Raw genomic sequence first — 23,166 nt, 5'->3', positions numbered from 1 at the left:
TTCTTCCACTTCCCTCTCCTGTTGCCACTCTTGTTTATCACTAAGCTCTATTTTTATTTAACTTTATACACAGAAGATTATTCTAGGTAAAGAGTTCAGGACTTTATATGAGATAGGAAAAGGAAAAGAAAGAGAAATAAAAAATCAAAACAAAGAAACAAAAAAAAAAAAACTAAAAACAAAAAACAAAAGCTGTTCCTTGACAGTCTACACAAGGAGTCATTGCATCTCGATGGTAATTTTGCCTTTTTTTTTGGAAATTTAATTAAAGAGGAACCCAAGAATGGTACATCTTTTGCTAGCACTTACACAAACTATAATTTGTGTGACATAAGAATATTCTCCACTTAATACACTAGAACAACGTAATTCTTTGAGAACAAGTTTTATTCTTAAGTCTCATAATACAGCTCTTTGAGCACAGAGATCCTGCATGGGAATTAGCACACACTGAGTGACTCCTGTTGTTTATTTAACAAGTAACACTCTTATACATGATGTCAGCGGTCATCCAAGGCTCTTGACAAGAGTTTCCTAGGCTGTAGCACACTCACAGAATGACAGTCACTTTAAGTAGCAGTCTGACCTCAGAATCAACCCTAAAGCATTCTGGTTTGGCTGAAAAGCCCAGCGGAGCATTCCAGGCCCGAAAAGCCAAGACATTGTGGCAAAAAATGATCTACATGAAGGACCTCTACAGGGGCGACCCCAGTAGAAAGAAGAGGCCACAAAGAAGGATGTACTTTCCTCTGAAGGGAGGGGAGAGCTTCCACTTTGCCTATGTCCTTGTTGAAATACTGAAGAAGTTTGTGGATTAAGTCTCCCATATCTATTCTTAATGGTGGCTCCTGACTCCAGTTTCCTGTCAATGCAGACTCTTGGGAAGCAGCAGTGATGGCTCAAGTACTTGGATTTCTGCCACCCATATGTGAGGCCTGAATTGAGTTCCTGGATCCCAGCTTGGGCCCTGGCTGAGCCATTTCAGGCTTCTGAGGAATGACCTATATGGGGTATTCTTTATCATTTACTCGTTTAAATCAGTATCAAACTCATTTTCCGCAAGAGCACCTTAAATGTGATTGTTTTTATCTATGGCACATTGCCGTAAGATATAGGTTTCTGATACCATCTTTCCCTTAATGTCAAGAAAGTGGCAGTGCTGACAGTGTCATATGGCTCAATCCTCAGCCATAAGGGTGGAAAAGGCCAGCTTATAAAACATGGCCTCTGAGAGTCTCCATAAGAGTGTCACACTCACAACAGATAGCTGAGGAGAGAGACTCATGATGTAAGGTAGGCAGGCTGTGGTTACAGGAGCAGCAACACAGGCATCCTGATATAATTTTACAATTACAAAGGACATTGTAGAGATCAAGCTGCAGCTGGGGTATTGTTTATTGAAAAGCAGCATATAAACCCCTGTGTATCCACCTTTCTCAATAGTAGGAGATTGATGCAGAAAGCACCAGTAATCAGGGTAGATAACTTTAACGTCAACTTCACTTTAATTGCATTTTGTTATAGCTACAGGCTCAGTTCAATAACCGTAGTTAACAGTTGCCAATCCTAAAAAACTTGGAAGGCAAGGGGGTAAGGAGTAAAAAGGGAATAGTTCTTTTGTAACGTGCTCAAGTTTCTCTAGGAAATGATCTTACAATGTTAGCTATCATTCTTGCTGCTTCTTAGAGAAAGAAGTTTAAATATATGATTTAACATGTTAACTGAAACCAAGTGAAGAATCAAAGATTGTATGCATGCAATCTTAACCCTGACAGTTGACTCAGTAATTAAAGTAGATCAGAACACAGTAAGTGGGTCAGTGATTCCAGGGTTGAAGAAAAGAGGGGCAGAGGCAGGTGGGAAGGGTTGATATTTTCCTGTTAACATTTTGAGACAGTGCTAAGCTAATTGCTGTGCATTGCTTCATTTTTCTTTCTAAACACAGGAACTTCAGATTCACTTTCTCTTTAAGTTTGATTATATTTGCACAGTAATTCACTATAAGTGATATGAGCCGGCACACCGGGTTCTAGTCCCAGTCAAGGCGCCGGATTCTGTCCCGGTTGCTCCTCTTCCAGGCCAGCTCTCTGCTGTGGCCCGGAAGTGCAGTGGAGGATGGCCCAAGTGCTTGGGCCCTGCACCCCATGGGAGACCAGGATAAGTACCTGGCTCCTGGCTTCGGATCAGCGTGGTGCGCCGGCCGCAGTGCGCCGGCCGCGGCGGCCATTGGAGGGTGAACCAACGGCAAAAGGAAGACCTTTCCCTCTGTCTCTCTCTCTCACTTTCCACTCTGCCTGTCAAAAGAGAGAGAGAGAGAGAGAGAGAGAGAGATATGAGCCTATCACATTCCTTTGTTTCAAAATATATGATCAGTTTTGAGAATGGTAGATAAAGGTCATGCTTTTGTGTCAATATTCCCTAAGAAAATACTACAGTGCAGATTTATATTTTGTCTATAGTTTATTACTGCTCAGATTCTTTATACCTAAAATTTTCTTAAAATTATCATTGTACACACCAGAGTTTATGTAAAAAAATAATGATGATGATGATGATGCAATCCTGTCAAAATGACAGTCCCTTACATTAGAACGAAACAGAAGAAAATAAGTTCATATTTTAAGAACTTCCAGAAACGTTCAGTGATTTTGTTCCTTAGATTTGCAGATAAAGTCTATTAAATTTGTGGTATTTAGGGGCCAGCACTGTGGCACAACAGGTAAACCCACCGTCTGCAGTGCTGACATCCCATATGGGTGTTGGTTCAAGTCCTGGATGCTCCATTTATTTTTTTTTCTTCATTTTCTTATTAAGTAATTTTTTAAGGAATACAAATTTCAAATGTACAACTTTAGTAATATAGTTGTTTTTCCCTCCATACCTGCCCTCCAACCCACACCCAAATCCACACCCTTCTCCCACCTCCTCCCTCTCCCCTTCCCAGTCCCATTCTTCATTAAGATTCATTTTCAATTAACTCTGTACACAGAAGATCAACTCCATACTAAGTAAAGTAAATTTCAACAATTTGCTCCACTTCTGATACAGCTCTCTACCATGGCTGGGAAAGCAGTAGAAGATGGCCCAAGTTCATGGACCCCTGCACCCATGTGGGAGACCTAAAGGAAGCTCTTGGCTCCTAGCTTCAAATCAATGCAGCTCTGGCCTTTGCGGCCATTTGGGGAGTAAACCAGCAAATGGAAGATCTCTCTCTCTCTCTCTCTCTCTCTCTCTCTCCTTCTGCCTCTCTGTAACTCTGCCTTTCAAATAAATAAATAAATCTAAAAAAAAATTGCAGTGTTTACTATGCTTTTTTTCACTCACATTTATCTCAATCCAGAAAACATAGTTCTAATATCATTGGTTTCATTTTGCTGCCATCTATATCAACTTGGATTATGTTACACCAATATAAGTGTTGCTTTTATAGCATGAGTTCTGCCAGCCAGCTGTGACTGCTCACCCACCAAAATAGCCTCCAGTACCCACATGAGCCCGCCCTTTGGAGAAATAGTGACTTCACAACAGTTAACCATCGGCATAATTGGGTCACCTATGAGATGATTATCCTTCATTGTTTTCCTTTCATTTGGGGTCATGGAAAGAACATAGGCAAGATGGGTTCCCTCCAAAAACAGTCATCCCACCATTTATACATAGGTTCTATATCACTAGATTCTTCCAGTTTCAAGTCAGAAATATCTGAAAAAAATGCATCTATACTGAACATGTAAAGATTTTTCTTGTCATTGTTTCTTTTTTTCCAAAAAAAAAAAAAAAAAAGATTTATTTGAAAGCCATAGTTACAGAGAGAGAGGGAGAGAGAGAGAGATCAGCCATCCAGGGGCATACTCCTCAAATGATTGCAATGGCTGGGTTGGGCCAGGTGGAAGCCAGGAGCCAGGAGCTTCATCCAGTGTCCCATGTGGATTCAGGGGCCCAAGGACTTGAGCCATCTTCTGCTGCTTTCCCAGGCACATTAGCAGGGAGCTATATGGGAGGCGGAGTAGCAGGGACAGGAACCAGAGCCTATATGGGATGCTTGCATCAAAGGCAATGGCTTAACCAGTTATGCCATAGTGCCCACCCCATCATTGTTTCTTAAACAATACAGTACAACAATTATTTACAAAGCATTTACATGATTGTTAATAATTTATAAGTGATTTAAAGTATGTGGGAGGGTGGAGTGGCTGTTGAGTAGTTAAATAACCATATCCTACATCAGAGTACCCGGGTTTGATTTCTGGTTCCAGTTCCCTTCCGGATCTAGTTCCTGACTCTTCCTTCCTGCCAATGCAGATTCTGGAAGGTAGTACTGGTGGCTCAACTAATTCCAGTTTTGCCACCCACGTGAGAGACCTGGATGGAGTTGCCTGTTGCTAGCTACAGCTTGTTCCAGTTCTAGCTATTACAGTCACCGGTAGAGGGAAATGATGACAGCTCTTTCTCTTTCTGCCTCTCAAATAAATAAATAAAACTTTAATGTATGGGATGATTTGCATAGCTTATATGCAAATACTATGCCATTTTATATCATGGACTTTAACATCCAAGGATTTTTATACTGGATTGTAGGGGGGCTGGAAAAAAAACCCCTTGTATATCAATGGGTATTTTATAATGTAAAATGAATATTATTAAAGGAAGGTATTTCTATTTATGAAAAGATCTTTGACCACCATTTTCCTAAGAGCATTTCAAAACTTTCATTGATAGAATGACAAGAAATCAACAATTCAGAATCAAATTAAGTTTCATGACAACCAACAGTACAAGAACGATAAAATACTGGCACCTGAAAAGATATCATTGTCTCTTCAGTCTTTAGATGGTGCTCTAAATACAATAATATTAGTTCCTAAATATAATGAGACAAAACAAAGGATCTTGAATTAGAAACCATGCACATTTTTGCTAACATAAAAAATTATCATCAATAAGGAAAAATATATGAAGAAAATCAATGTTCTGTACTTTGTGGGGTCCTAAAAAGAAAAATGAGCTACTGAGTGCTCATATGTTACACATATCTTTGCACCAAATCCCCCACAAAAACCTCTGTCCTCTAATAAAAATCCAGTTAGTAGTGAAGGAGTTAAGAAGCATGTATAAAGACACTTCTGGTCTAGCCAAACACATTAATAATAGATGACCAATGTTCCTCTGAATGATGTAGGGTCTGTGAAATGTTACAAAACATTAAGATTCCTACTTGTGAAATGCTTCAACAGAATCTACGTGTGTGAAGAACATGTCCCTGAGGACACCATCTGTGTATTTTCAGCCACGGCTCTCTTGGAGATGAAAAGGCTGTTAGGGGATCTTTGCAGGCCTCCTAATGGTTCAGTGGCTTCATCTAATGCTTCCCTATAATCAGACTTGCATTCAAGGGGCTCAGTCAATGGTGTGGTTGCAACATTCAGATCTTTGGCAATCACACATGTCAAGGCCAAGGAAGAGTTACCATCAAAGAGCAAAAGGAATTAGCTTAAACTCTTACAGAGAGAGAGGATACTTGTGGGTATAGGTCCCTGTGGTATTAGCAGATTATATGTCGACAGTGAGAAAGTATTGTCAAAAGTGGTTCATCTGCTGAAGAAAATAGAGCATACAGAAATTCATGCAGAATATTTAATCTGAAGAAAGCTTGCATTTCACTATTTTTTTCCCAGGGAGAACAAGAGTGACTACTGAAGGGCTCTAAAAATAAATATCAATTATGAGAATAGCTATCTCTACCAACAGAAATGATAAAACAAAACAAAACAAAGGGCTGTTTTTAAAAGTTAACATGTCTCTTCCTATTACTCCAGCCACTTAGATCACAGTTGACAAATCACATTTCATGTAAAACAACTGCTTGTTTAAACAGTTGTTCTTTATAATATGTTTGGCCTAAAACCAGAAAAAGAGCTCTCTCGTTTAATCTAGTCAGAAAATACACACAACATTATATTACCCACATTTCTACATTTCTAATGCTTTAAGTCATATCAGATGATCTCAACAAACTTTTGATTTCTGTTCTGTAAATGGGAATATATTAATATCTGCCTCATTAAGATATTTTCAGAATGAAACAAGGGAATTTGAGGTGCCATAGGATTTTGTTTCATATAATAAAAATTATTATTTATATTAAGAATATAAACTTTATGAGTTGAATATCCTTTAGGGTGCTCTCAAATAAATCACCTTCTTGTGGCTTCCTGTGAGATTAATTAGTATTTCAGTGTGGGAACAATGGAAAGTTGTATTTCATCCTATCCTGGAAGAACCAGATGGTAGGTATAAAAAAGTATTACAGTCACTTTGCCATTGATTGCCTGATTTCTTCATGGAAGAAGCTCTTTAGGACCAATACTGCTGACAGGTGGATGAGCCCAGGATTGGAGTAAGTCCTCCCTTATTCATGGGAACTAATCAACAACCATTCAGTGGAAATGACTTTCCACATGGGGAGGGATTCTAGATACTACTCCATCACCTTGAAGTGCAGCGTATGACCCATTTTCAATTCTGGGTCATTTAGCCACAAATCAGTTATCAACAGCAATATGCTCTGAGCACTCTAGAAAGATCTGAAAGCTATTACACAAAAGAGCTTAACGGTGCAACTTTTGAAAATAAACTCTTCTCCATTATGTTTAAACAATTTTATAGATGCACTCAAAGCAACAAATAAACTTAGGTTATGAAATACACTTTCTACATACATTAATTAATGCATTAATTAGTTACATGTATAATTAATTAGGCTTATAAATCAGTCCTTTTGTAAAAAGAGGAAAATTGGTTTTCTTCTGGTGAAAGCCCATGCTTGGTGGTATGCTCGTAAATGTTTAATAATTGGCTCTAGGGGACTGGAGGAGGGCCTGATTTGTGGCCTTTGTGTATTTCCATGATGTAACTATTTCCTCCATGTAGATTTTTAACTACAAATATGACATCACTGCACATGAAGTTGGGAAGAGATGCTCAATCATTAGCACACTGTTTTATAGAATTTCCACCACATAGATACTATAAACATAAAATAATTCCTAGAGCATAGATAACAGCACAATGCTGTAAAATAATTAGAAACTGTTTGGCTCTGGCACATGTATTTGCTTTGTTTTAATAAATTAATCACATGCTTACATAATTAATTTTTAATAAAGTGGTGTCTAACAACTGGTTCACAGAATTCCTGGAAAATTAACAGGAAATTCTCCCCTACTGGTATAAGCTGGCTCTAGTATCTGTTGTTCACCATCCAGGTAAAAGACTAAGGTATGAAGACAGAACAGGAAGCAAAGCAAAATATCCATTGTTAGCGATATTTAGGAATCAATGGCAGAGTCTTTGGTATTAAAGGATCACTCACAGTTCTGCTTTGAAGCCAAAAAAAAAAAAAAAAAGCTATTCTAGACAGCTTCTTTAGGACCTCACAAACCTAAAATGTTACTTTTCAGAAACTATAACTTGAAAGAGCTAGTTCATAAAGAACTTATATTTTAAATAAAAATCTGATAAAGAATTGTCATTAACAAGCATTTTTAATTTCTAATTCCCTGAATTAAGATCATTTATAACTAGTTATCAATTCAGGAAGCATAACTTGAGTGTAATCATGCCTCTTTGTACCTTAATTAATCAATTAACCAATCAACTTTGATAGCTTATGTTGTTCCACATTCAAGCTCTTATTATACTACATATGAATCAATACCAAAGTATAACTATGTCTCTTATTACTGGAACAGAGAGAAATAGTCAGCAATATATTAATGACTTATCACCTCCACTGAGCTCATATTTCTTACGAGAATCTGGTCACTGCAATACTGTTCCAACACCTCTTATTAATAAAGGAACTAAGCATCTGTAAGAAATTATTGAGAAGGGAGTGAAAGAAAAGAATCCAAATATTTAATTCAATGTAATGATTCAGCTATAAAATTGGTTAAAAATTCTAATGATTGGTCTTCTGCAGAAACAAACAAAAAAGCTCATAAAAACAAGAATAAAATTACGAATACTATTATGACCTTCTCCTTGTTTCCCAACAATAGACCATTTAATTCTTGCAATCAGAACACTGGTCATGACTCCAAGCTCTGGTGCTTGCATTCTTATGTCCTTTTTTTAAGGACTCATGCTTCTGCTTCATACCAACAAACTGGGGATTTTCTTATTGGCGTCACACAGAACAGCAATGTACTCTTTCAAGGGTTTCAACTTCCCTAACTCATGTCAATGCTTTCACTGGCATCTTTTCTGTTTTACTCTGCTAATCTTCCAATATCCATTCTCCTATACTCAACTTGGACTTAGGATAAGACCATTCCATTAAAGGAATCTCAGAGCCTATCTTTCAATTTACTTCAGAATATTTGTAACGTATATCAAATTACAGATATAAATTAATTTGCACTGTGCATCATTTGCTTGTACTGCCACTTTACTGGCATTCTGAATACTAATCATGATAAAGTATTATCTTTTAGTCCAATGTAATACTCTGTTTTAGATGCACAAAGCTCACACACACATTAACACCAATTAGTGTTAATGGGGATTAAAAGCATAAATTTTTGATGAACCTAGGAAACAGGCTATACTTGTACTTTAACCTTATCAAGTATTTGCCAAATAGTCTCCCTGAAACTGAAATTCAAAAACCTTTAAAAATTATGCTTAAAAATGTCTTCCATTAAAAGCATTACTGTTAAAGTTACTTTAAAGTGTAACATATGAAACATATGTGGCTTTCCTTTTAATCTACTCATTACTGTCTAAACTCCCCAAAATTCCAATTTATATATTAATCAGCTTTGTTTCCAAAACCATTATATTTATCCCCCATTCCATTCCATTCCATTTCCACAATGATATCAGGCAGCTGACTTTCAAAATGTAAAAGCAAAAGACACTAGTTCTCTAGTACCATGCCAGGTAGCCAGCCCCTCATGTTGGAAAACAGAAGGACACAACCTTATGTTAAAGACCTGAGTCAAATACATTCTGTTTCTCATTTTCTGGATTCTTCAATCTTGCCACTCCTCTGCCTGGTCTATTTCATCTTACCAACACTAGCACTGTTTCAACTAGACACCAACCAGAACCTTGGGAATTAGAAAGGCAGGCTTTTCCCTCTTCCTGATGACCACAACCACGTGTTTTCCGTTCTGGTTTCACTTTCATCTTCCAGTGACTTTTATTAAGCACTTGCTATTCTGCTTCTTTAAGCAAGATGTGTTGCATCTGATGCAAACAAATGCTTAAGGAAACAGTCAAAATATACATGTAGGTGCCGGCACTGTGGCCTGGCAAGTAAAGCTACTGCCTACAGTGCCAGCATCCCTCCCATATGGGTGCTGGGTGCTGGTTCAATCACAGCTGTTCCACTTCTGTTTCAGCTTCCTGCTAATGCACCTAGGAAGGCAGCTGAAGATGGTCCAAGTCCTTGGGCCCCAGTACCCATGCGGGAGACTGGAAGAAGCTCCCAGCTCTGGCCATTACAGCCATTTGGAAAGTGAACCATTGGATGGAAGATCTCTCTCTCCCTCTGCCACTGCCTCTGCTTCTCTGTTACTCTTCCTTTCAAGTATATAAATAATAAATCTTAAATAAATATATATACATGCATATATAGATGTGTTCTTTTTCCTGCTCATTCATTTAAACTACTGGAAGGAGATCATGCAAAACTTATAGTCAATGTGTGCTTTACCTCTAATGCCAAAATCTTAAGTAATATTGACTTCAAATGTCTTACATTTAAATCATCTAAAACTCTTCCTTATATAATCTGGATAACTGTCCAAATCTTTTCTGAAGACCTTCAATATACATTGTTACATGAAAAGTAAAATTTGTAAGACGAAGGCAAAAAAATATGGATAAAACAGCTCATGTTTGAATAGAAAATACTGTTGAAGTTTTAAGGGCAGAAAACAAATTATTTTTTAATCTCATGATAAGGATTATCATCATGGGAAGAAAACTGGACAAAAAAATCAACATAAATGTAATCAGAATGAAATAATTTCATTAAATTTGGGGGATCCTATCTAAAAGTCAATGACAAGCCGGCGCTGTGGCTCACTAGGCTAATCCTCCGCCTTGCGGCACCGGCACACCGGGTTCTAGTCCCAGTCGGGGCACCAGATTCTGTCCCGGTTGCCCCTCTTCCAGTCCAGCTCTCTGCTGTGGCCAGGGAGTGCAGTGGAGGATGGCCCAAGTGCTTGGGCCCTGCACCCGCATGGGAGACCAGGAGAAGCACCTGGCTCCTGCCTTCGGATCAGCACGGTGCGCTGGCCACAGCGTGCAGGCCGCAGCAGCCATTGGAGGGTGAACCAATGGCAAAAGGAAGACCTTTCTCTCTCTCTCTCTCTCACTGTCCACTCTGCCTGTCAAAAAAAAAAAAGTCAATGACATTTGATTATCTATTGAAGAATAAAATAACACACACACATACACATATATGTTCATTTCAGTGAATTTTGTTCTTTTCCATTTTCTACTTTGAAATTCATTTCAGGAAAGCTGAACTAGATGTGTTCAAGGTATGGGATTATTAATGTGGGTTGTTCATGGAATATTGAGATTTGTCCCAGGGGAACTGATTATGGAGACTTGGGGAGATGGAAAGCAGTTCTATATTAGTAGGGAATATAGGGCAAACGTTAATTTAAATAGAGACATTAGTTTTTAAAGAGGAGTGACATGATGAAAATATCACTAAATGAAGATTAATCAGGTAACAGTGTGGAGTGTGAATTTGATACATGTATGGAAAGGGAAAGAAAATTAATGGAGGCATCAAGGAACAGAGAACTCACAAGTTAGATTACAACCTAAAGAATCCGAAGTATTTATCAGTAAAATGAAAAGTGAAATAAGCAACTAAAGTTTAAAAGAGAAAATATCCAACGGTACAAATTTGATAGCTGATATTAAGAAGGCTTGAGTCATGAGAACTATAGAACTTTTCAAAAAAACACCTCTGTGTGGGCAGGCATTTGGTGCAGTGGTTAAGGAAGTGTTTGGGACTCCCACATTCCATATGCGAGTGCCTGGTTTGAGTCCAGGATATGACACTTCCTGCCAATGCACACTGTGAGAGGCAGCAATGAAGGCCCAAATACTTGGGTCCCTGCCACTCATGTGGGAGATGTTGATGGAGTCCAGCCCTGATGCTGCAGGCATTTGGAGAGTGAACCAGGGGTTGAAAGATTGATCTCTCGGGGCTGGTGCTGTGGCATAGAGGGTAAAGCCACCTGCAGTGCTGGCATCCCATGTGGGCGTCGGTTTGCGTCCCAACTGCTCCACTTTTGATCCAGCTCTCTGCTACAGTCTGGAAAAGCAGTGGAAGACGGCCCAAGTCCTTGGGCCCCTGCACCCGTATGGGAGACCCAGAAGAAGCTCCTGGCTCCTGGCTTCAGATTGGCATGGCTCAGGCCATTGTGGCCATCTGGGGAGTGAACCAGCAGCAGACAGAAAACCTCTCTTTCTCTCTCTCTCTGCCTCTCTGTAGCTCTTTCTTTCAAATAAATAAATCTTTAAAAAAAAAAGATAAAAAGCAAATTTTTCTTGAAAACAATCAATCAGAAGGACATATTCCTATCAATACCAATGAAGATGACAGATAAAAGGACTTTGGTTTAAGTCTATTGCACAGCATAGTACCTATAGTTGATAATATATTATGTGATTCAAAATTATTAAAAGTAAATTTCAAATATCTTGCCACAAAAATCATTCGAGATGATTAATATGTTAATTAGCCTTTAAAATCATTTTACATTGCATACATTACAATACAAACATCATATTGTACCTCATAAATATGTATAATTATTGTTTGCCTATCAAAAATTACAACAAAATAAGGACTTTGGTGTATAAAGCAGAAACAGAATACCCCTCAGCTTCACAAACAAGGTTTGTGTCCAGGAGAGAAAATTGTGGAGCCACTTTAGTTCAAGTAAAACCACAGAACATTCAGAATGAGTCCCAGAGCATCTTTTATCACAGCAGAAATATTCTTTCATACCCTGTGCTAAAGAAACAGATGCAGGTTTAAGAGGGTTGGCAAAGGGGCACCCAACCTGACCTCCTGGAGCCTGCATCCAAATTCTCTCTGTAGTGCAGGCTGTGAACCTGACCAGCCCACCTTGTGAAATAACATCCAGCCTGACTCAGATATACCACATATGCACAGGACAGGCAGGGTGAGTGACCAACCTATTTAGGATGTCCTCCACCCCAGTGCAGACTCTCACACTACAGAAGCCTATTACGATGGCTTTGTGAGCTCATGGACATTAAACTTTCATAAGAGAAGCAAGCCACCCTGAAGTTCAAAAGAACTAAGGAGATGGAGGAGCAATAGTCAACTAACCACAGATCCATCCATCCTTGGAAATGGAGCCCCTCTCCCTTAACCTCAAGAAACTGTATCTGTCCATTCTCACCCTTAAGGACTCTACAAAGTCTTTTCAAGTTCTTCTGATATAGAAGGCATGCTTTGTTCAAGTAAAACTCTTCAAACCTTGAACTACCTTGGACTAATATAAGGGGATTTCAAAAGTTTAAGATTATTTAGAGGTTCTCCAACACATTTCTATTCAGTAGGTTCTGGTGCAGCTCTAGCCAATTCTCTCTTAGGCATTTTCTCAGGTAAATTCTGACATGGTTCATCTGAAAAACCCAGGAGGGAAGCATGAGATAGAAGTCCTCAGCCTGAGCTATTGGCTCTGCTGGCTTGAGAACACCACCCTTTGATGTCAATGACCCTGCCCTGACCATGGTCTCAATCATCTTCTAATCAACCCAAATCCATGTCCACACTGAAGGGTACCATTTCTTGTCATTCGATGCTTTCTATCAAACCTAGGCTTTTCGTCCTTTCAGATACATTCCATACAAGCATACTCTCAGTATTAATTTCCTAGGGCTGCTGTATCCAAGTGCACAAGCAGCTGGTTACAAAAACTTATCATCTCACAGTTTTGTAGAAGTCCAAAATGAAGGTGTTGGCAGAGCCACGCTCCCTCTGAAGCCTGCAGGGGAAGTCTTCCTTGAGTCTCCCTAGATTCCAGTGGCTTGGCAGCAGTCCCTGTCTTCCCTTTCTTGTGATGTAGCACTCTAGTCCTTGGTCTTCATGTCCTGACCTGTCTGTGTCTCCACATCATCTCCCCTGTGATGCCTTTACATCATTTTGAAAGGCTATCTCACATACTGGATTATGTCTAGCTTCATTACTTCACTTTCTTTTAATCATTTCTTTGCATTTCTAGTAAGATCATATTCTGAGGTCCTGGAAGTTAGCGCTTCAATATATCTTTTGAGGGTGCAGGTTGCAATCATTTCCTAACACTCTCATCAATCTGTTACTGTCAAAATGGTCTCTTATTTCTTTCTTTCTTTTTTAATTTTGAATTTTATTTATTTATCTATTTGAGAGGTAGAGCTACAGATAGAGGGAAAGGCAGAGAGAAAGGTCTTCCATCTGTTGGTTCACTCCTCAATCGGCCGCAAAAGTCGGGGCTGTGCCTATCCAAATCCAGGAGCCAAAAGCTTCTTCCTGGTCTTCCATGCAGGTGCGGGGGCCCAAGTACTTGGGCCACCCTCTGCTGCTTTCCCAGGCCATAAGCAGAGAGCTAGATTGAAGAGGGGCACCCAAGACACAAACCGGCACCGTATGAGATGCTTGCACTGCAGGCGGTGACTTTGCCTACTATGCCACAGCGCCGGCCCCTACTTATTTCTTTATAAAACCAAAATGCTGTGCTCACTGAAGGGTCAACATTGTTTGATTACAACTAATCCATGTTAACTGTGTTAATGATAAAGTTAATTTAAATGTTTATTTAACTCACTATTGGATGTTTAATGTAATTATTTAATTCTCTAGGAATAAAATGGCCATCTTGTTACATTATGAAATGTGACAGAAATCACTTTCCATGTTGACATGAGATAGAATACAACAAATGTAAGGATTCAGATATTTTAATAGCTAAACATCTTAAAATAACAATTCTTGGTTCTTACCCTCACAGACCAATCAAAAGATACAACTTGATCATTATCCTTTCTTGGCATCCATCCATATTATTATTAGTGATTCCAGATATACATTGTATGTGTGTATGTGTTTTCTTGTTTTAACTTTTATCTTGAAATACCATTTGCATTTTTAAGGCAAACTGATTCTTTTTGGCCTCTTCTGCACCCTTTTTTGGCTCCTTCTTTTCCACTTACCCTGTTCCAAGGGCTCCTTTAAGTACTGTCCTCCTCTACCTTTACATTGTCTCCTGAGGTGGGCCCATCCAGACCTTTAAGTACCAATGTTGCTCATGATTCTGGACTTTTAGTCCAATTTTTTTCTTCTGAGCTCCAACTCACACATGTAACAGCTACCTTGTCTCAGGTGTCAGAATCTGAAATTGCCTAAAACAGGACCCTTTTACCTCCAGACACTTCTGCCCAATCAACCCACACATGAACATACATACTGCATCCAATCTTCCCACTTTATGTACAAAGTACCACAATGCATTCAGCTACTCATGATGTGCAGGTGAATTCCTCAGCATTGGCTAATGCAGAATGGTAACAGCAGCAATCACAGTAAAATGAAAGTTTCATTATTAGCTACACTGTGACTTTCCCTACTCTGAGTTTCATAGGCTGAATCAGAGTTCTGAAATACACAAGGAAAATGGAAACTCAATGATTAAAAATTGCACTGCCCAGAAAAAGAAAAAGAGTTATTAAAATTCAAACCATATTAAAGCAAAAATATCAGTAAATACACAGAGTAGAAGTGATGTATTTAGGCATTTGTTGTCCAATATCTATGACAGGTTACCTGCACGTTTCATAAACCGAGCTAAAAACATGTCATTCCAGCTACACCATCATCATTCAGACCTCTTCCATCACATTTTATCTTAGCATTTGTAGGGTCACAGGTGACTTTGCTCACAAGATGGATTGAATGTGGTAAATTGAGTTTTCACTATGAGAAAAAAAAAATCACTAATCTTCCTTAATTTAAGAGGGCACTGTCTAAAATAAAAATATAAAGCCCATCAAAGTGTTTAGAACTGGTTATTTTTAAAAAGTCTTTCTGAATCTCCATCACTATAAATATGTCAAATGGGAAACTGAGTTTTGCTGCAGGGATTATTAGTTCTAATAGTAAACATGACCTTCACCTTAAAAGTGTATAACATCATCCAAGGTGACATGAAAACAACACCCGAAGACAGTTTTGTTGAACATGCCTGGGAGTGGGATCTCTGTGTTGTTGGGAAGATGTCCAAGGCTCTGTGGGAACAATGCCTGCCAAATGATGTTCAATACTTCACTGAAGGCACTGAAAAGCTGGTTCTGAAATAACATGTGGGGTAAACATTAGCCTTTTTAAACATGCTATTATGGCTCATTTAAACATGGTAACTAAAAATAGCTTACTAAAACATATGATCAGGTGTTCTTTTTAGGTCTAGATTACACATATCTGACAACAGAATGCACGTTATTATGAAAGAAGCAAGCCCACAAGTATCCTTACATAAATCTTATTTAAAGATTCTTGGAGGACTTGCTGGATCAGTGACACACTAAGTGAATCACTTTTTTGAAAGTTATTTAATTCATACAGTTTTCTAGAAGCATGTGTTCATGCTGTTCACTTTCTTTTTTATCTAGCCAAATCGGAAGTATGAATGTGGAATATTGCACAGTTTTACACATTTGCTTGGGGTAGAAGGCCAAAGCAGGTGAAGGAGGAAAGTACAGGCCTGAGACTTGGCAAACTGAAGCTCACTCACAGACTTGAGCCAAAAATGGTCAGTTCTCTCCAGTTGTATCCGCCAGTCTGAGCTTTTCACTCTGGAGGGTAGTTCAGATGAAGTGAGAAAGCTAGATTACAAAAACCGTTCTACTGTTTCTTTACCTTTTAGGAAAAGCTAATGCAACATCTCCTTTGAGACCTCATGGTTAATAAGTCTTAGTCATTACCATGGACAGTCTCTTCAGCAAAGTGATCACCCAATAGGATCCCCTCTCAACTGGCTTCAGCAGAAACAGCATCTGATAAGAGAAGCAGAGGCCACCATCAACGGCATATTGGAGCAGGCTTATTTGGGCCCAGAGAGCTGGTTTGTTAGTTTCTTAGGAATGTTTTAAGCCAATTGTTAAATATAACCATTATTAAAAATTAAATTATACAAATTTCAGAGGCTCAAAATATTTAAAGTTCATTCTTTCCTAACTGTTTTATTGTATTTAAAGGTTATAACTTTTTTATTCCTATGATGGAATCACTATATAAAATTGACCAAAATGGGAGTATTTATACCCTAGAAATTGGAAAACTCTATTAACCAAGATGTGATTTATTGTTAGTCGATTATCTAGATTTAAGAAACTGCTACAGGGGCTGGCACTGTGGTGCAGCGGGTTAAAGCCCTGGCCTTCAGCGCCCGCCGCATCCCATATGGACTACAGTTTGAGTGCCAGCTGCTTCCTATTCAGCTCCCTGTTAATGTACCTGGGGAATCAGAGGAGGATGGCCCAAGTGTTTGGGCCCCTGCACCCACAAGGGAGACCTAGAAGAAGCTCCTGGCTTCAGTCTGACCCAGCTCCAGTTGTTATAGCCATTTGGGGAGTGAACCAGCAGACAGAAGACCTCTCTCTTTCTCTCTGTCTCTACCTCTCTCTGTAACTCTGTTTTTCAAATAAATAAAATAAATCTTTAAAAAAAAACTGCTAGAGAAATAGTCTTAGTATTTTAATTCTAAGTGTTTAATAATACATAATAAATGTATGTCATGTCTGTAACCTTTACATTGTCATTACCACAAAAGAAATTGAGGGAATTATTTTCCAGCATTTGAAAACTATTATCTAATTCAACAAAGATTTTATTCGTGTCACTGATAAAAATTACAACATTATCTTCTTTATTCACTTTTTTCTTTTTCCTTAAAATGAATAAAAACATTAACTACCAATCAGTAATGGAAAAAGTAGAGTGTCAAGTGTTTATCAGAATCCCTAAAGGATTCTGCCAGAATTGATTGACTGTATAAATTTACACCAAAGATCACTGCATATTTTATTAATACTTTTTTTGTCGATTGCCTGCTACATCTCCTTTATATAAATATCAGGTATAGCAAAGTGATAAATAAAAAATGCTATATAGCTTATGCATACAGTTTCATTTGAGATCCAGTTGTTAAACATTTGTCATTACCCTATTGTTTCTACCATCCAAAAACTATTTATTTTAAAACTGCATAACTTGTGAGTATCAACTCCCTCATCCAAAAATTACTGACATGAGTGTCTTCCACAGAGGATAATTTTAGAAGTCAAAAGAACTGTCTGTGTCAAACTCAACATGGATTGCCAATGCTGGGCATTATCATACATTTAGCAAGAATGCCCCAGCTCCTAATGTGAACACTAAGACTCTGCAGGATTTGAAAAGATAAATAACATTTGGCTCCTATTCTCAAGTTGCTTACAGTCAAGTCATTGGAGCTATGCGTAAGAAATGTAAAATTAAAGAGAGGATGAAAAGCATCACAGAACAAGAGCAAAATTCTGTGAAATTTAAGGAAAGTGTGTGATTTCACCCAGAACAGCAAGGAAGACTTTACAGAGAAAATGGCATTTTAAGATACATTTCAATGAACAAACTGCATTTCTACCAGTTGAGCTGTGGGAAGTGGAGGCATTCTGGGCTGATGGATGAAACTCACAAAACAACATCATGACACGTATTATAATGCCAAATGAAAAATATTATAATGTCAATTAAGAAAATTGATAAATTGCATTGATAGATGTGCTGCATAGAAATCTCACATTATTTCCATGTAAAGCCAAAACTATGCCATTATGGATTAGTTCATCTAATATGCCTATCCACAATATTACATAATCAAGGGCTGACAAAACATTCAGTTTTTCCAACCTAAAAGCCACGTTTATTTCTAAGGTCCAAAGTATAAATTATCCTCTGGTTTGCTTTTCTCAGTGAAAGGAAGCATTCATATTTGAGTGAATTTTTAATATTATTCTTTCAAGGAAACTCTACAAAATGTGTCTGATTTAAGTTTTTCACAAGACAGAAGGGGCTGTTCAATAGACTCTAAAACAAGTTGCTACTGACTTCAAACCTATGAATATATAAATTATGCATGCATTATGTAAACAATGAAAAGCATACCCCAAGCCAGGTTTTTATAGGAGCCTGGGGCACTGAGGCAAGAGAAAAGTGAGAACATTTTAAAGCCTTTATGGGAACAAGGACTAACTACTAAAGTGCATTATTTAATCCTTCACTTAATGAGTCTTGCAAGGTTGACATTACTCAGAAAACTTCCTTGAAGTTCTTCCCTCTTGCTTGTAAATTCGCTGGTTAGGCGTTTGTTACTTAAATGCAATGCTTCTAAGATAGCTACAGAATCCTCTAAAGCATAATGAAGGGAGATGTCTATTAACCTCTCACACACAAAAGTCTTTCACAAAAGGCCTGTAGCCTTGACCTCAAGTGACTATGGAACAGACCACAGGACAAGTCCGGTTTCCAAAGGAATTTAGAAGAGTATTTGCTCCGAGCTGAAAGGCCCTTTTCTCTCCACTTTAGTTTCCAACTTTCCATTCTACGCACTCCTTACTCAAGGCACTGTGCCAAAAGAGCCCGTCACTCTGTCCTCTCCCTAATGACAGCAGTCAGTCTGACTGCCTGAACACACAGCATTTCAGCAAAAACCTCTCGCGGAATTGGAAGGATAGGGGCTCAAATTGCTCTGCTCCCCCAATGCACACGGCCAGACGCCTTCCCCCAAGGTCCCGGACTCTCGTCCACCACCACCTTCCAACCTGAAGAAGGTAAGAACCATCTATTACACTCTATTAACCCAGAGTGAAGGCTGCTTCGCTCTCCCTGGAACAGGACATTCTCACCACCTTCTTCTAATTAAGCAACGCCACTAGAAATCATGACTAGAGGAGCCCACAAGCCCTGGGTAACTTCTGCACAAGACGCATCGGTTGTCAAAGCCAGTGTCCGACTGAGGGGCGGGGAAATGTCTCACTGCCCCGCCGCCTCCGCAGTTCTCCGGTCCGCCTGGCGACGCCCGGCGTGGGTGCCGTGAACCCCAGCGCGTAGGACCGGTGGGACGACCGCGCCCTCCCACGGGGTGAGGGACGACCCCGCGAGTGCCCACGGACGGAGCGCGGCACACAGCTAACCACGGCGGCTAGGACGGCGGGAGTCTGCAGGAGCGTGCGGCTCAGCCGCCCGCCCCAAGCCCGGAGCTGTGGATCAGTGGAAGGAGCTGAGGAGGCCAGTCCCGGGGCGGAGACCGGTCCCGGGGCTTAGGCGGCCGGGGCACTCACCAGCTGCAGCGCGCAGAGGCAGATGAGCGAACAGCGTCCAGTGCAGCAGCCCATGGTGCTGGCGGCGTCCGAGCGGCTCCGGCGAGAGACTGATCTGTGTCCTCCGTCGCCGCCGCCTCCTGACTCCACAGCCTCCCACGCCGGCGTTCGCCTGGCCCGGCCCAGGCTCTCCGGCCCCGCGGCCACAGCTCGTCGCTCCCGGTACTCAGGTCCTCGCGCGCGCCTTTGTTAGTTTCCCGGCGGGGCGAGCGGAGGTCAGTGCGGCGCGCACTACCGGAGCGTCTGGCGGGGGTCCCTGCCTCCCACAGTGCAGGTCTGCTTCTTGGGGAGGGGCGGGGGGCGGAAGGAGGCTACAGATGGTGAGTGGGTGAATGTCTGCTTAGGGGAGGGGAGTACGGAGGCGGTGGGCGTCTGGAAAGTGGAGTGGGCTGTCTGGTCCGGGTGTGTGTGTGCGCGCGCGCGCGGGTGGGTACGGTGGGAGGGGATGAACGCAAGGGAGTGCCGCTGGGGAGGGTCGGCCTGCCTTGTTAGGAGTCTGCAGGGCGAGGGGAAGAGGGAACTGCAAGAAAGAATGAGAATGAATATGAATGAGCAAGAATCAAGGTGGCCGGCGGGCACGGAGACCCCAGGGACCGGTAAAGCTGGGGAGACTCCAGCTGGGCTCTCTCACTAGGAGGGTTGTGTGGGGGCTGGGGAGGGTGCCCGTAGCCGGACAACACAAGGTTTAGCTAAGATTTTCCAGAGCTGGAGACGGTGGGAGTTGCGAGGGTTTGGTGTCCTGGGGAGAAAGGGAACAGAGGGGTGGATGAGCGCTGCAGAGCGCCAGGAGCGGGGCGGGGAATCCAGGAAGCTTGGCACTGGACGAGCACCGCAGGGTCTCCCTGTTGAGGTCGCTCGGTCCACTGCAGTCGGGTGCCGGAGGGTGAACCTTCTGGGACTGCGAGGGAAAGTTGGGAAGAGTTGGTGGACCAGGGGCGCTGCAGCAAGGGAGGGACGCGCAGGGACAAACCAGGAACCCCGGAGGAGACCCTCGTGGAAATCCTCACCAGTCGTGCCCAAAGAGAAGGTTTGGAAGTGGAAGATGCGAGTATTTTTTTTCTTAGTATTGGAGAGTGCTTCCGGAATAAGGATACATGTGATTTCTTCCCAGAGAGAAATGAATTGTTTGTAAAGGGCTTGGCTGTAAAACCGGATCAGGGAAGCGTTAAGATCCGGGACAAACTCTCCCAGGAATCTCAAGGAAACTCCCAAGCCCTCTTACATCCAGTAGAACCCAGCTGAGCAGGTCTGTGGAGAAAGATGTTTCACAGGGCTCACCATCAAGATTTCAGGCGTGCACTGCCCTGGCTGGACCCTGCTGGAACGGAACTGGCAGCAAGCCTGAGAAAAAGGAACAAGATTCTGGGCCAATTGTCTCAGAAGAGCCTTTCCTGGGAATTTGGCCATTTCTTCAGAAATTGATATTTCTAACCCACTGCTGCCCTCCCGGGTTCTTGATGGCAGGTCGGTAACAGAAGGAAAACATTTCTTCCATCCATAAAAACTACCCAAGCTGTTTCTTTGAGCATTAACTGTAGTCCTGCTTTTACTTGTTTTGCAATTAACTGGCTCTTTCGGAATCCTTCTTTCAAGACCTGTGTTTACAACTTTAAAACAATAATTCCCAGGAAAGTCCTTGTATGGTATCTTTGAAATTGTAGCAGGGACACAGGAATACCCTCAAGATCAAATTCATTGAATTCTTTTGTCCTTTAGCAGGGCAAAGGGGAAAAAATAGAGTCAGAACCCTTTGTTTCCTACCCCAACTTCTAAGACCTCAGTGATCAAGGGTGATGTGAGCGTGCCACCTTTATGTGCCGTAGACATACACATCACCATTTATGATGACTGAGAACAGTAGGGGAAAAACCGACCTGACAAATCCATGATTTAGCCTAATAGAAAAGAGCAGGAAGTCTCAGGCCAACAGTACCTCTAAAATCTATAGAAAGCAGCCAAAGAGTGGAGGGACAGGAACAACTGGTCTGCCTATAACTGCCAGAAATTATTCAGCCTCTTTGTCTACACAGACTGTGATGAATGATGCTAATAAACATAATAACACTTCTTTCTCTCCCAATTAGATATGTTCACCTCAATAGGCTTTGTTCATGGTTTTACGTATTTATTTAGGAAGCACCAGATTTGCAGCTGACCTGTGCCAGATACTTGCAGGCACCAGGCATTAAGTGCTTTCTGTGTTTTCACTCATTTAATCCCATCAGGTTGGTGCTGTGAGGACCCCCACTGAAAAGATGTGGAACTGGAGCAGGGAGTTCCTGGCTGCTAAATGGAGGAACAGGAATGCCTTGTCAGGTAATCTGACTTTAGGTTCCTGGACTTAAACATTTACTAAGCTGCCTTGAAATTCAGAACACAAGTGGCCCTTGTTAACTGTGGGACTAACTGCTCCCTCCCAAGTAGGCATGATAGTATCCACTGATCTAACCTGCAGAGTCAGCACCCACCCATGTGCTTTTGACTTCAGGAGAACAACAAATCCTGTGTACCTCCTTGTTTTCCACCGCCCCTTCTACTGAGAGATCCAGATTGGAGTTTCTTCTTGTAATTTAAGAAAATGAAATAATGCAATTGTTTTAAGTGCATTTAAACAAGAAACAAAGATAAAACACCATCATCCTATGTGAGTGTTGGTTCAAGTTCCAGGTGCACCACTTTTGATCCAGCTCCCTGCTAAAGAACCTGGGAAAGTAGGAGAAGATTGTCCAAGGACTTGGGCCCCTGTGACCCATGTGGAGGACCCAAATGGAGTTTCAGGCTGCTTGCCCAGCCCTAGGTATGGGGGCAATTTGGAAAGTAAACCAGCAGAGAGAAGATCAACTTCTCCCCCTCCCTCTCTGTAGTCTGCCTTTCAGATAAATAAATAAATCTTAAAAAATAAGCTATATGGGATGGTGAATGAAGAGTGATAATGTATGTATATTTACTACAATACCTCACACAAATGTTGAATAGTACTGTGGTTTGAATGTTCCCTCCAAAACTCCTATTGGAATTGAATTGCCATTGTAATGGTAAAAGATCAGACTTTCAAGGTGTGATTAGTCCTGAGGGCCTGCGGGCTCTACCATGGTGAATGGGTTAATGACATTGCCAAGGGAGCAGGTTAGTTTTAAAGAAGAGAGTTTGGTCTCCTTCCTCTCTCTCGCCCTTGCTCTCTGCTCTCTCTATCTCTATCTCTATCTCTTTCTCTCTCTCATATGCTCTCTGGACATGTGATGCCTTCTGCCATATGATATCACATCAAAATGCCCTCATCAGAACTGGGTCTTAAGCTTCCCAGCCTCCATCAACATGAACCAAAAAAAGTATGTATTGCTTATAATTTACCAGTCTGTGGTAATCTATTATAGCAGCATAAATTGGACTAAGAAATGTATCTGTGTATGTTCAAACACATAGTACACAGTACACATTAAACACGCATAACCACATACACCCAAGTACCATGATGCCATTTTGCTGTATGTGTTTTTTGCCAATTGTCATTTATTTTTTTCTTTTTTTAAATTCTTTGTAAATTCATAAATTTTTTGGAGAAATTCCAGTCCTGTCTCCCTGTGTGTACTTGCGGCTGTGTATGTATTTACTGAATTTCATGTAAAGATAACTAAGAAGATGACAGCACACCCAGAGGCCAGATTAGGAAGTGCAGATTTCTGGATTTCAGCTTCACAACTTTTT

General features: G+C 40.8%; 1 protein-coding gene and 2 long non-coding RNA genes across 20 annotated transcripts in view; 2 read left to right on the top strand and 1 right to left on the bottom strand.

Annotated features, from left to right (window-relative positions):
- LOC127490577 (uncharacterized) overlaps positions 1–9,599 on the top strand; it is a 65,342-nt gene extending 55,743 nt beyond the window's left edge. The window contains exon 3 of one of the 2 annotated variants that reach the window (XR_016235684.1): positions 9,408–9,599. This is a non-coding gene — a long non-coding RNA (uncharacterized LOC127490577). Of the gene's footprint in view, positions 1–3,048; positions 3,293–9,407 lie in introns of those variants that run through there. The other variant, XR_007918610.3, reaches the window with a different exon arrangement.
- The window catches only part of NKAIN3 (sodium/potassium transporting ATPase interacting 3), a 770,560-nt gene extending 751,001 nt beyond the window's left edge, over positions 1–19,559 (bottom strand). For both annotated transcript variants that reach the window (XM_008255564.5, XM_051843801.3), the window contains exon 1: positions 19,423–19,559. In XM_008255564.5, the coding sequence (XP_008253786.4) occupies positions 19,423–19,476 (54 nt within the window). In that variant the 5' untranslated portion in view covers positions 19,477–19,559. The remainder of the gene's footprint in view (positions 1–19,422) is intronic.
- Positions 18,205–23,166, top strand: part of LOC149126224 (uncharacterized) — a 155,679-nt gene continuing 150,717 nt past the window's right edge. For 5 of the 16 annotated variants that reach the window (XR_016235693.1, XR_016235692.1, XR_016235694.1 and 2 more), the window contains exons 1-3: positions 19,598–19,735; positions 20,573–20,925; positions 21,687–21,777. This is a non-coding gene — a long non-coding RNA (uncharacterized LOC149126224). The other 11 variants (XR_016235699.1, XR_016235700.1, XR_016235698.1 and 8 more) reach the window with 9 other exon arrangements.

This window comes from Oryctolagus cuniculus, chromosome 6, assembly GCF_051225735.1.
Source record: "Oryctolagus cuniculus isolate XC-2025 breed Fujian yellow rabbit chromosome 6, ASM5122573v1, whole genome shotgun sequence".
Classification (NCBI taxonomy): Eukaryota; Metazoa; Chordata; class Mammalia; order Lagomorpha; family Leporidae; genus Oryctolagus; species Oryctolagus cuniculus.
The sequence above is the reverse complement of the archived record's forward strand: the minus strand, read 5'-3'. Positions and strand labels throughout refer to the sequence as shown.